The 14,721-nt window shown below is 40.6% G+C and overlaps 1 protein-coding gene across 1 annotated transcript in view; it reads right to left on the bottom strand.

Moving 5' to 3' along the window:
• Nucleotides 1-14,721, bottom strand: part of BRIP1 (BRCA1 interacting helicase 1) — a 57,458-nt gene that overhangs the window by 20,893 nt on the left and 21,844 nt on the right. Inside the window, exon 14 of the mRNA XM_054166504.1 lies at nucleotides 149-308. Within this exon, the coding sequence (XP_054022479.1) occupies nucleotides 149-308 (160 nt within the window). The remainder of the gene's footprint in view (nucleotides 1-148; nucleotides 309-14,721) is intronic.

Below are 14,721 nucleotides of genomic sequence, written 5' to 3'. Positions count from 1 at the left end.
CTTACTCATTTATCACAGCACCTTGTTAAGCTGAGGTTAGTTTCTCTGTTTTTCCATACCTTACTCTAATTGTCAGGCATTTTAAGAATGCTTTTTCCTTAAACTTTCAGAGCCTGCATCAAGTTTTTGCTATGTCTGCAGAACATACCTCTTTCTCCTTTATGTTTTATTGCATCGTAGTAGATTCTCAGCAGTTCATCAAAGTCACTCTTTGCCCCTCCTTGAGGTTCTGCAATGACTGTCTTCACCAGCTCCAGGTTTCTCCATAAGCCAGTGCTCATCCAGCGATCTCTTAATTTGTCCAGCAGCTGCAAACAAACAGAGAAATCCAGCAGAGCTGTAACAAAAGGTCTGTCACTGGGACTGTTCAAAGAAAGCACACAGAGACACCTGTTTCAGTGAAATTACAGTAGTCAGGTTTTGGATTTATGAACACAACTTTCCCTACCACACACTGTTCCACAGCTCTGCGATCTTCTAATCATGATGGCTGCCAAATTTAGCTAATTAAAATCAGTGGAGAGCAAAACTCTCTAAAGCAATGACAGAACTCACTGAAGTGCATCTTCTGGTGCTCCTCAAAGCAAGAGGAATATAACCCAAATAAAATGGAGATTCCCTGGTTTTCTGATTACCAAGTAAGAGATCCACAAGTAAGACTAGAAGCAAATTCTAAATTACTTTGAAACAAGCTTTTATATCTTAAATTTCCACAACAGTTTTAAATAGACATAGATAAGTTGAGGGAGGAGGTATTGATGGAGGATTTATCAACAGCCTCCTCTGCTCCTTGAAGGGCCTGTCAGCTTTGTTAGAACTACCAGATTCTAACCTATGCACATTTTACTCCAAATCAGTGCACATTAAACCTTGCAAGTAAATAACCTTCAGTGCAATCCTAACGAAATTGTGCTTTGCACTCCAAAACCAGAGCCTCAAATTACCACAGAAAGTGAAGTGAGATAGACACCATTTAGCAGTCAGCAGTCACCACATGACCTTTTCTCATCAGTTTCTAGACTCAAGCCAGGGAGCCAGAAAGCTGCTCCTTCACCCAACAGCTTTGTCTGATGGTGCTCAGCAGTGCCCTCAAGACAAAGGCATGGCAACCAACACACTTTAGAGTGAACTGAATAGATCTGGTTCAGTGGACAGAAGTAAATAGTTACTTTAACTCTTCTCTTTCCTCTTTCTTCCTCCCCCAGAAATCTTTCCTCTGCTGTGGTCTATTACTAAGAGTTTTCATGGGCTCTAACAAACCCAACTTATCAGCCATTTGGTGCTGGTTCACTTTAATTTACTCCAAGAGTATTTTTGCATCTTAGCACAACCTCCCCTGCTGCCCAGGGTTGGCTTAGGACACCAGGTGAACTGATGAATGAAACAAGAGAACACTTATCCACCTTTTGAGGGTTTCAAATATCCTTGGGACACCACCACCACCACCATGGGAGGAAGGAGAAAACCTCTCTGTTGTAACTGGACTGCCGAGACTCAGCTGCCAGATGAGTTAAAACCAGGACAGATTGTTACAAAATCAATCTGTCCCATGACCAATCCACAGCTGAAGTGTGACTGGGAAGCAGAACTAATGGTTACTAATTGTTGCCACGTTTGAGTTTGCAGGGAGAACGTTTGCAAGTGTTTAGGAAACTGTTTACCTGAACCTTGCATAGTTCATGTTCTCAGTGCTGAATTATTCTCTGACATTAAGTATTTGGATTGGTTCCTACTGAGGTGGTTCAGAGGGCACAAATATTAAGGTATTCTTGAATTTTCCCTAGCTTTCTTCCAGCTTCTACTCATGGAATTACACCTGCTTACTACTGACATGCCACCATTCTCAGGCAAGCACAGAGATTAAGTGATGAACAGCAGGAGCAGTTTCCTGCACAAACACATGTCACTGGAGAACAAATCTGCTCTTCTAAATGTGTCTGTCCTGCTGTTTGTCCTCTTCTCTGCCAGCTCTGTCATTTCCTGCCAGTGTCCTGGCTCTAATCTTTTTTTATATATATATAAAAGGTCGTAATACCATGCTGGAGCAATGAGTGTCCATCTTGCAATCCACAGCCTGCCACTCTGCCTTCAGTTTTGGATGTGATATGGAGATAATTCTGGTAAGGAAAAGAATCTAACAAATTATGCCTCTAAGTACATCCATTTAGGATCTGGTAGAGCTGCCACTGACAGTAATATTATTACCTTCCCAGATTTCATTTTTCCTCCTACAAAACTAATGGCTGCCTGGGCATCTACTCAGCAGGCTACACTAAATTCACTTCTAGCACTGCCTGCTGCTTACCATGTGTGACAAAAGGAAGCCAGCAAGATAATATAGGCAGGATAGAACCGCATTGGACATTTACATACCCATGCCTCAACTCCCAAGGGGCACTTGCCCCTCACTTTCTCCTCCTCCTATCGTTCTGACTACCAAAATTGACCCATTGAAAATGGGTTTAAGTTGTTCCAGGAGAGGTTTAGATTGGACATTAGGAAAAACCTCTTTAGTGAGAGAGTGGTGAGGGGTTGGGACAGGCTACCCAGGCAGTGATGGAGCTGCCATCCCTGGAGGTGTTCAAAAATCCTGTAGATGTGGTTTAGTGGTCAGGGTATCTGGGCTATGGTTGGACTTGATCATCTGAGAGGCCTTTCCCAACCCCAATGATTCTATGGTTCTCTTGAATAGAGTTTGCTTGATATGGAAACTTTCTTGTACATAGGCAAGTATGTGCAACCACACAAAACCCATGCTATGGACAGGCACTGAAACAACGAGAATTATAGACATGACTGAATACAAATAAATAAAATATACAACACACACACCCCTCCTAAGAGCTAGGAATCAAGAGCAGGTTTCTCATAAAAAATTATTTCACTTCAGGTTCAAAAAGTGCAAATGGGAGCAAGATATAATGCCAGGAAGCACAGGAGCAACCATTAATGCCCACAGCCAGTCACTTTTTCTGCTCAAGGGAATAATAGTTTCTGCAGTGGAAGGCAATCTGTGTATATTTTATTAAATCCCTTAAAAATGGATTCTCAGATGGTTTATTAACAAATGGTCTTCCTCCAGGAGAGCAGAAAATCTTGTTAGAGAGAATCTGTCATCTCCCCATGCACTGAAGAATGTTTACCCTGATAGCTCTTTCCTCTTTTTTCCCCCTTTATTGCAATTTAAGGACACCTGTAAGCTATGATGCACAGAAACCATGAGCTCAGTATTTAGGATTCACCATTTGCCTTTGTCAGCATCCTCCTTTTTAGGCAGATTTGAAGGACTCTTGAAGTTTGGGAAAAGAAGAAACTGATTTTCTCAACATCTCCTGCCATTATGTTGCACTCCTAGGCAAAATCCCCTCATCCTGCATCCACGAAGGGAAAGCTTTGCCCCCTTCCATTTGCTGTTTTGTTTTATGCACTGCCAAAAACTGCATTAGGGGTTTCCCATGTCACAAAGGAAGACCAACTATTTGTTTAATGTATTTTACCCTAAGGCAAGTTCATTGTAATTTTCAGCATCTTAAAGTTGAGAAGTGAACTTGCAGCAATCAGATTGCTGGGGATTCACTTTTTCTGCCCTATTCATTACCTCCCAGTAATGAAGTAGCAATTACCTGAGATGAGGGAGGGTCCAACAGAAAACATAGCAACATGGTGAGTTGTTGGGGTTCTTTTTGGTTGACAATTCCCTATTTCCCAAGTGCCTGCACTAAATATCTTGGCACAGAATGTTTCCTGCAATATTTCAGGATTGATTCACATAATGAAGGGATTGCACCCAGCCAGTAGAGTAAAAAGTATCATGGAAATAATCCATCCATCAAAACGTGCCTGGGGAAGCAATGGAACACTTCAGAATATGGAAGGATGCTCTAGAGCAGTATAGGACAAGCAGCACCTGACAGCAGAGTAAAAGAACTCTGCTTTTAATGGCTAGTTTAACAACTACTAACTATTTAATAATAACTATCAGTTATCCTCTTGTGCACCTTATGCCCACAGGTAGTTTGTTGCCTGGACATATATTTAATGACAACTGAACAAAAGGTATTTCAAGGTGCACAAAATTTACACAAAGACCTTGTAACCCCCTTACAACTCTGCCATTACACACTGAAAACTCCACTTCCCCAAACTTTGGTATTCTTTCATCTTGCTATGTCATATTTTTTTAATGATATGAAGTTCCATTTTTCATTCTTATTCAGACCTGATGGGTAGCTGAGGAGAGAAAGCAAACAGCCATTAGGTTCTTCTTAATAAAAATCAGAGTATTGGCACCACTGTTAGTGCAAAAAGTCAGAGATTCCCAAGGGACTAACATTGATCTAAAAGCCTTTTCCCAAGCAGAGCTCTTCCTGTGTTTGCTACCAGAATTTTCTTTTTGAATAAGCACTGCTTCAAATCAAAGTGTGTCTCCAGTGGGCTGGAAATGTGTTTGAAGGGTCAAACAGAAGTTCCACACACAGTCAGCATAAAACTTCCCAAATGGAAGAGACACCCATGGCCAAGCTGAGCAACAGGACTGGCTTCACCAGAACCAAGAAGACTGTGCTACACTTGGGACTAAAGGGCAGTCACTGGCAGAAAACTAAGTTACTATCCAACCACCAACATGTGCAAGTGACACACAAAGGCGTGCAGTGCTGCTGCAATGATGAACTCTTACATCACCATTTTGGTGTCAGGCTATTAAAGCACATTCTACATACAGGCACCAACATTCATAGAATGGTTTGGGTTGGAAGGAAGCTTAAAGATCATTTAGTTCCAACACCCCTGCCATGGGGATGGGCAGGGAGACCTTTCACAAGAGCAGGTTGCTCAAGATCTCATCCAACTTGGTCTTGAACACTTCCAGGGAGAAGGCATCCACAACTTCCCTGGGCAACCTGTTCTAGTGTCTCATGAAGCTATTAAAGACAGAGGCTATTGAAGACAAACCTCACCAGCAGTCTGCCTAACATTTTAAACAGCTTTTCTTTAGATTTTATACTAGATGTAAATATAATTTATACCTTCTTTAGCAACAGCATGCATTAGTTTCTGTATCTTCCCTCTTCTCCTCTTCCACTGATCTCATAAACTGTTTTGCTTCAAGACATTGACTAATGCCGCCCTTCAGTGAAAGCTTTTATCTTATCTAAGCAACAGGAGGTGGCAGTGGCATGAAGAAGGCAGGGGAGTGCAGACACCACATTTATACATTTGAGTTCTGTCAAATGTTTTTGCTTCAATGCAGTGCTTGTATCTTGACAGGGGGAAAAAACCAAACCCACAACAGGTGTAAAACCCAAATAAATAAGAGGTCTTTTTTACCTCTGCATCTACTAAAACCCCCTACAGTCAGCAAGAATGTCAAGGGGAAATGCAGTTTTCTTGTCTTGCTACTCAAGGTTTGCCACCATTTGGACAAGACAGCCCAACCTGCATCTGCATCAGCTGCTTCCTCTCCTCCTTTTGGTAACAAAACAAAAAAAAAATCATAAAATAATCTATATATTCTGACAGATCCTCCTGCAAATTTAAGCTGTTAGCATGGAACACATCATATTTTCCACTCAAGTAATCCTCTGATGATCTCAAGGCACAGATGTTTTTATAACAGACCTAATTCCATAGGTATTGCATTACCTTTAATAAGCTTCCAGGATGATGGCTTTTTGCTGAGTCAGCTGGTTAGCTACAGCTGTAACTTTTTGTTCAACTCACACTCACTCTGGTCTCAAAGCTCTGTTCAGCAGGATGGTTAATTACCTGCTTGAACATTCTGCTTCTGTAACAAAAGAATGGAACTGTCCCTACATCAGTGATAATCCCAAAATGCATTCAGACATTAAACAAATGCATTTAGCACATTGCTTAAACACCAGTGCTCTAAAATTCTTGTTATTTCAAAACAACCCTGGAGAATGTATCTGGCCAGACTCCCCCCACTCATTTCACATCACTTACAAACTGGTATTACAACCTTGTATTAAACTAACATCTTCAGGAATTAAGGATGTTTTGTCAAAGTACAGAATTAGTAGAAGTTATTTGACAGCCCTCTGAATCACAGCATCACAACGTTAGGGATTGGAAGGGACCTCCAGAGATCATTGAGTCCAACCCCCTGCCAAAGCAGGATCACCTAGGGCAGGCCACACAGCAACACCTACAGGTAAGTTTAGAAAGCCTCCAGAGAAGGACACTCCATAGCCTCTCTGGGCAGCCTGCTCCAGTGCTCACCCTCACCACAAAGAATTGTCCCCTCATGCTGAGATGGAACCTCCTGTATTCCAGCTTGTTCCCATTGTTCCTTGTCCTATCACTGGACACCACGGAAAAGAGCCTGGACCTTAATCTTGACACCCACCCCTCAGATATTTATAGACATTGATAAGATCCTCTCTCAGCCTTCTCTTCTCCAGACTAAACAGCCCCAACTGAACTAAAGGGCTGCCAAGCCTCCAACTAAATGACCTGGAATCCTGTAGGTAATGGACCTCCAGGACTACTGGACTCTGCAGTCTGGGAGAAACAACAGTTTCCAAAGCCAGTGTAGTGGCAGGGGATCAGTAATCAATCCTATTTCCACCTTCAGTTAAAACAACACCAAAAAACCCAACAGCAAAAGGCTTTTGAGGTCCAAAGTGAACACAAAGGAAACAGTAGAAGAAAGAAAGTAAACAGTAATGAAATGGGAATATAAGACTGAAGGGGCAAGAGAGACCTGCCTGGAAGGATTTCTATGAAGGAAAAAAAAAGCTGAGTTTCCTTCCAAAAATGGGAGGGAAAATATTTGGTTATACCAACCAATAAAATCTTATGTCTGTTATCCAAATCTTTAAAATACATTTGGAATGGCATTCTAGATCTAGTTAAAAAGAGCACTATAAAAAGCACAGCGTCCCTTAACAAGAATGAAAGGTCACAGGTATGAAAAGAAAGCAGTGAAATCTAATAACATTTATCAACATCACCAGAAATATTACATGCTTTCAAAAGGACTGACAGAACATTCACCTTTTAGCCACAAGTCGTTGACCAAACTGTCAGAGCTCACTTACATTTCTTTTTTTTTCCCCTTCTTAACCTGCCCTCTTTTCCAGTGGTGATTTTAATCTTAACCATATTCCTTACCCAAAAAAAAGGAGTGTGGGGGGAAACAAGAAAACACCTCAATTTTGCTTGACACCCCTACATTTGCACTGCACTGAGCTGGAACTATGCCAGCCAAGAATAACTTAGTCCATTGAATTATTTAAGCAGTTTTGCACTGAATTAGATCTTTATGAAAGGTTAAGCAATAGACTGATCCACAGAAACCTCCTCATGTTTGCAGGAGGTGTCTAACATCATACAAGCAGGTATTCCAAATTCCTTCTTTTGAATGGCTCAGGTGATACCAAATACTAATGAATCTATTCACCAAAACAAACCAACCAAACAAAAAAGTACTCAAAGCTTCAAATTCAACTTTGTCACTTCTGATTCTAGCAGGTTTTGTTTAAAGGGAACATGAAAGTATCTGTGCCTACAATATTTCATCTGAGAAGTAAAATCTCCTTTCCAAACAGCATGCTGATTCCCCACCGTTAATGGGAAACTGGAGAAAAATATCAAGTGCCCATATAAATACTTGTGCACAGGTAACCCTTTTCTTTATGTGCCAAAAAATGAACTGATTTAATGCACCATTTTCATGGAAACAGGCCACACAAAGATGCTGTTCTTATCGAGGAGAGGCTGTGCCTCCTTTCTACTACACATTTCCTCAGCTATTTACTATCATCGTGGGGCTACAACCGGCAAGGCAAAGAAGCTTTCTTTTGAACCAGACTTGGTTTACAGAGTACTAACTCCAGCTCAATTTTGGTCTGGTTTCCTTTCCCAAAGTGTCACAGAGCCTCTGTAATGAAATGCTCCAAGAACTGTAAAACAGAAAATATATCTTTAAAATAAACTCCTAAATGCTTTTTCTGCCATCAAGGAAAAGGAAAGCGTTCTACTGGAAGGGCAATAATTAAAGAATACAGGGAATATAATGTGTTCCAGAGACATTGATTTCTTTGTTTTAAGGAAGATGAAGACAAGGCAAAGAGGAATCTTACTGTAGAAAGACCTGAGAAAAGGCCTGAAATAAGAGTAGACATTGTGAAGGAATTAGACCAGAACACATCCTCATCTAATTCCTCACTCTTTTCCAGAACTACTCCTTTTCAGCTGATGAGGAAGGTTTTCTAATGTGTATTTAAGTGCTAACCCTTACCATCTGTTACAGCAAAAAATCAAATCAAGTGCCTAAAATAAGAGCACATAAGCAAAAGCAGGTAAAAGGAAAGCAATTCTAAAAAGTTAGGCTTGCACAGATCATCAGGGAGTCCAAAACTAAACCAAAATTGCTGAGGCTGACCAATGCTCAGCAGGTTACTCTGGAGGAAAAGTTCTGTTTTATTGGAAAGACTTCAACAGTCTGGAGAGAGAACCCAGAAACCTGTGAAGGGACCTCAACCCTCACTGATTTGTTCTGATATTTCGTATTTCTTCCAGTTCTGATGCAAGATCATAGAGCCTTTGAAATCTCCTAACAGGTGCTCTACATCAGGGTGTCTCTCTTCAACGTACCTCCCAGGAGCAAGCTGCCCTCAGTTGGCAACCTGTATCACTACTCCATGTGCTATTTCAGGAAGTTTTTCCACCTAGAGCTCTGGCTTGCCATTTCTTTGCAACAGAAAATGAGCCTGAAGATTCCAGCTTGAAAACCACATCTGATCTTCGAGAGCTTGCATGGGAAAAGTGGCATTTGAAGTTTAAAAGTACTTTCTCAAGGAACATTTTAAACAAACAGGAAAGAAAAACAAAGACTTAGGGCCAAGATTCATGTTGAGATACCTACTTCTGCTAAGAAATATGGGGCAAAAATCTGTGCTAGCTCACACAGGCTTGGTAGACACAAAAGGAAGGAAAAACACCCAGCAGATAAAGCTATGGTGCAACTCAGCTCCATAATTAAACTAAACCCTGAAGATGGTGAAAAACTCTGTATTATAAACAAGATTCTGATCACCATGTGCACACTCCAGCACAATAAAAGGTGAATAATTCATAATCATTTTCAAAGAAAAAGTATGCATCACTCAACTTGGGGGAAACACAGGGGATTTCACTGGTATGATTTTTCTTTAGGGACAATGACAAAGTGCTGCTCGCCAGCAGGAAACTGAAGCACTGAACTGTGTTCCATGTGCCATAAATCAACACTGCAGCCTACAGGATGTCTCTCTGGTACCAACATACCATCAATTTTTCAATAACCTCCTTAAATAATGGAATATGTGAATGGCGACAACAGTAATGAAAAATGAAATGTTTTGCACACCAAAGACTCTAGAATAACATGGTTAATATGTTGCTTCCACAGTTAAAGAAGCTTTTTTTTTTTCCCTTTTTTTTTTTTTTTTAATAGCAAATCTTTTCCCAAAACCCCAACATGCTTTACCACAAAACAATCTGGATGGCCTTTGAAGGATTCATTCTTTGAGCTCCGTCGCAGCTGTTTCGAAACAACCTGGTTCAAAACAAGGTTTCTTTTGTGGTTTTAAAATTAAGCAAGACAACAGCTTTCTGTGTTACAAGAACTGCTTGTACATTCACCCTAGGCTATCATTACACTTTCAGGTTCCAGTGAGAGAGCAATCCTTCACGCACAGAAAGCTCTCCAGAACAACTTCCATTTTTTTTTTTAAATAAGAAAGCATTGTTTAGCAATCAAACCTCACATTATTAACTGCTCATGAAGGAAGTCAGCATCTTGCACTGCCATCCTCTTCTTCACCACTCAAAATCCAAGCTCAGACATCTTTGACCTCTTTTATTCCAGAATAAAGAGAAAGAAAAGAGGCAAGGTTGTCTTAGTGGCACGTCAGCAGTGCAGCACAGTGCCATCTGGGACAGCTGATTCAGGCAGACGTGCAGTGTAGTGCCAGGCACAAGGCTGACCAAGTCCACCAGTGCTCACACAGTAAATGGGGGCAGGCAGATGTCTGCCATGGGGAACTGACTCCAAGAGAGGGAAAGTAACACATTTAGCTTTTGGTCTTCAATTAACACTAACAGAGAAAATGTTTTGTTGTTTGTGGGGTGTTTTGATTGTTTTTTAGTTTAGAGAAGGTATTTTACACCTGTAGCTATGATATCATTTTAAGAAAGACTAGTATTCTCTCTACTGTCTTGGAATGGTTTGTAATCTTTCCTTTGTTGCAGAAGAACAAACAGACCTTTCAGAATATTTGATTCTTAGGAACACAGTTTCTCACCTCATGATCAAAAAGAGGAAGGAGCTGAAAACAGTTTTAAGCATAACAGGCTGCAATTTGGCTACCAACAAATCAAGTGGCTCATTTGTGAGCCAAGTTTTGTTTTGTGCAAGTTGTTACAAAACACTTTTGCTAAAAATAGTCCCTTAAAGAGCTGTGAACTGAATCAAAATGCAATGAATTCTCTTTAGAACACAACATCTCAACAATGACATTCAACCACTAAGAAGCTTGCTTACCCAATTAACAGCTAAAGCTTGCTTATCTAAGGCACAGTTTGACAGGCTCTCTGACATGCCAATGAAGGAGAAGTTTTCTGAATTCAAAACTGCAATCTATTTCATATTCAAATCCTTGGATGCTACATGCTACCTAAATATAAGCTTTCAGGTATATTCTATCTGATACACAGTGTTTTTCACACACGGAGAAGCCACATCTCTACCACATCAGGCAGCGAACCTCTCAGAAGTGCCAAAGGGGCCAGAAACTCTGCAGGTTGCAATGGTTCAGGAGAGGAATGGCAAAGTAGCCTGTGCAAGATATGCCTTCTACTTAAAAATCATGTTGTTTATGTATGTTGTTCCCTATTCATAACTACCGTTTGCCATTCCATTTCTTTCCTCTTCATTAAAAGCTCTTGAGGAAGAAGACATGTGGACTGTAACTGCTCTTTACTATTTGGATTCTGTCATTCACAGAGTGCAAACTTCTTGACTGTGAAAACTCATTTTCAATGCAGTTACCACTTAAATGGTAGGAAAAAAATCTGCAACCAGAAAGTGTTAATTACAATGGAAACTGAAGCATGTGTTAACTAGACACAACAATTCAGCTTGCAGCACTTTGACACGTCAGAGCTCAGGAGTGAGAAACAATAATAGAATTGCAGTTTATTTTCCTGATGCTGAATGCTCAGGGTATTTAAACTAACAGCATAATAAAATATTAAACTGCACAGCTCTCAGGGTGTGAAATTCACAAGGAAAACACTCATCTACCAGCATAGCATATAATTTTTTTAGACATAATACTCAATAATCTGCCACAAACCGTCGCTCCGGATTCGACTTTAGATGACGTGCAGATGCTATCAGAAAGTGTATTTGCTCTGTGTAGAAAGCAAGTGCCACAGGGCACCTGAATAATTGCAGGTCCCTTGCTGGTCACCACAGCAGTTCAGTAAGCCATGGAAAGCGTATTTGTGCATTCTTTGCAGCCAGTAATTCAAAAAGATAAGGTAGGACCCAAATCACACCTAGAAATTTCCCCTGAGCCAACAGCAGGGAGCTGTGAGAACACTCAGCCACAGCTGCTGTTGTGTACTCGAGGAGTAGCCCCGTGTAAAATGTCTGACTGCACTAAGTAGTACATACAAACAGCAACAGCTCCTCCATTCCCAGTTTCTGTGGGATTCCACAGAAGGAGAAGTCAGAACAGTTCATTCTTTTCATATCACCTCACCCAAATTTCCATTCACCCAGAATATTCACCTGAGTAACTCTCCACTTCATTTGGTTAATTCGCAGTAAAGGCAGACTCGGTTACAATGCTGCAATCTCACACTAACAACTTTCTAACACAAACCACAGTTCATAAAAAGATCCAAATTTCCATATTACTTTCCTTAATTTCTCATATTAAGGTAAATCACTGATAAAAATTGTTTTAAAAAGGACAGTAATGTTTCATCCCTGAGACTGAGCTCTAGCAGCAAAAGGGACGATCGTGCTCCCTCCTTAAGTGTGCAATATCATCTCCTCCCTTGAGCCACCTCTGACACTTCTCTGACCTCCTGACAAGCCAGCTCAGTTCACAAAGCCCAGAAAAAAAACTAAGAAGTGGGGGGGAAAAGGGATAAAACTTTTACTTTGTTCCAGAGATCCAAATCAGCTGACACAATTCAGAGTAGCCCATGAATGATCACAAGGAAAGGGAGGAAGAACGTCGCCATTCAGCAGCAAGCTGCGTGGTCATTTCTTCCCACTTCTCTAAGCCTCCCACTTCTCTGAGCATATCTAGTGTTTGAATTGTCTCTAATTTCCCAGAAACTAGGAAAACTACTCCATAACCAGTAATCTAGGATCTCATCAAACTATTTAAGATAGAAAACAAATACTGTGCAACTTTCCAGATCATCAGTTACCATCCCCCAAAGTTAAAAGTTTATCTTCGATGTAGCCCAACATTTTTCTTGGCCTGCTTTGAGAGTAACAGGTGTGGATGGTCAAAAGTGGAATTACCCACTGGTAACCAAGCAGTGGGGGAAAAACAACACCCTAAACCCAAAACCCAAAAAACTGGAGAGGTTAAAAGATTCTAAGTGAAAACATTCTAATAAACCACTATAAAAAAACCACACATCAGCTTTAAAAGTTTAGAACTTGAAGTCTTCCTGTGGAGCAGAATTCAGCACGGTTCTGGCTTTCTTATTTCAAGGAGATGTTTGCTTCAGCCTCTATAATTAGACAATAATTACCTTGCCAGGGTGTGAACTGCCAGCTCCATCTTCAAATTTGGTTTGGCAGAGTAACTTGATTGAACTGCTGACATGAAAGGAGGAGGTTTGCCAGCAGAATTGGAGGATTATACACCTGGATCTCAATATTTCTTCCACTACTGTTCTCTATTTGAACAGACACCACAAAACAGCCTTCAATATCCGAGGTAGAGAAAAGAGCATCATGATGGAAGAGTTGAGATCTTCCATCACACAGAGTGAATTTTACATGCATGGCTTTGCTCTGCCCAAGTCAGTGGGAAAAAAGGAAATTGCAGACTTCAGAAATCAGAGTCAGATTTACCGGCGCTATTGGAGCTCTCAGAAGACACCTCAGATAATGCACACCAAGCCTGAAAAATGGTTCTTTTGGATGAATGTGAGGGCCCCAATAGCTAGGCAGTTTATATTACAGACATTTAAATGTTTAAGTGAAGGAAAATAGAGAATAAAACCGAAAGGAGATATTGTATATGATTAATGGGAGCAAAAAAACCCATAAAATATGAAGAATCTGAGATAAAGATCAGAGATAAACCAACCAGGGTAAGAGTGAAAAACAAGTAATGAAGGAACAACAGTGGACAACAAGTAAAACAAAATTCCATCTAGGTTTATTAGGTACAAATGTTGAAATGCATAGTTTGAGTCATTAGAATCTGGCTTATTTAAGATCGTATTTTCCCAAACTTCTGTCACATCAGACAGAAATCACTTCACCAACATTTTCATCAGAGTAAGGCAAAGGACATAGCTTTAGAAGCTGGCAAGAAGCCTTTCTTTTCAAAGACAAAGGAAAAAAAAACCCCAAAGGGTCACTTCGGTGTCATGAGCCCTACCTCAGCCCTCTGCAACACCTGAGAAGTACCCAAAAACTTCCAGGGGACACTGCAAGAGTTGTTAGTGGCAGGGAAGGAACAGAGTGTGCCTCTCAAATGTTGTTTAATTACTCCTCCATCATTTTGCTCTACTTTTATTGTTAGGCACTTGCACATAACTTGAGAGAGCAAGGATGACAGTATTCTATTCCCTAAAGTCTTTTCTTGTTTTTAGGGTTTCTTACATACTGTAACAGCACCGTTGCAGCTGTTTGGCTCAAACAAATAAGGCTTCTAGAGTAAGAGAATGCTTTTCCCTTGAGAGCAGAAAGCAAATGCTGTGCAGAAAGTGAGTATCATTATTAATTTACAATTATTTCATAACTCACCCCTGATACAGCAGCCTGTTTAAAGGCCTCCTGCCTTTCCATCCCAATGAATGTGATGGTGGGCATCAGCCGTAGTTAAAACATCTGCAATAAGGTGACCCTTTGAAACATTGTGTTTCTTGGATCATTTTTACACTGTAACAGTGTAAATTACAATCTCTAACCTTAGAATTATGCAGACAGTTCATGTTTATGTAACTTCAAAGAAAAAAAATGTGTCATGAAGCCTGCTTGGTGTGAACAGATCCCTACCTCCCGCAAATAGTTACACACAGGAGTATCTCTCTTCCTCAAGGTACTCCTACAGCTGCAAAACAAGAGTACCAAGGAGAATGTTACTCTTGATAAAGAATTTATCCCTGCCTAAACACACCTAACAACAAAATGTAAGCAACCTGAGGGCACCCAATCCACTTCACTAGAGAACTCCTCACCCAAGCACCATGCGGTCAGCGTGACTGCACCAGGGAGCAACCATCTGTGGTGCAAACAACTATTCTCCTACTTAATTTCAAGTTCACCTTTTCACTGCACAAACCTAATGGTTTGCAATTTTCCCTCCACAGGCATTACAAGCAAAAAGACACTGTGGAATGTTTATCTCTTATCTGGATATTGTCATTTTACTGTCTCAAACTTCTTAAAACAAGCTTTTCGCTAGGGAGGAAATCAGTCAGCATCAGACCAAGTGGGGAAACCCTGCA

This window comes from Dryobates pubescens, chromosome 13, assembly GCF_014839835.1.
Source record: "Dryobates pubescens isolate bDryPub1 chromosome 13, bDryPub1.pri, whole genome shotgun sequence".
Lineage (NCBI taxonomy): Eukaryota > Metazoa > Chordata > Aves > Piciformes > Picidae > Dryobates > Dryobates pubescens.
Note: the sequence above shows the minus strand (reverse complement) of the source record. Positions and strands in the feature narration are given on the sequence as shown.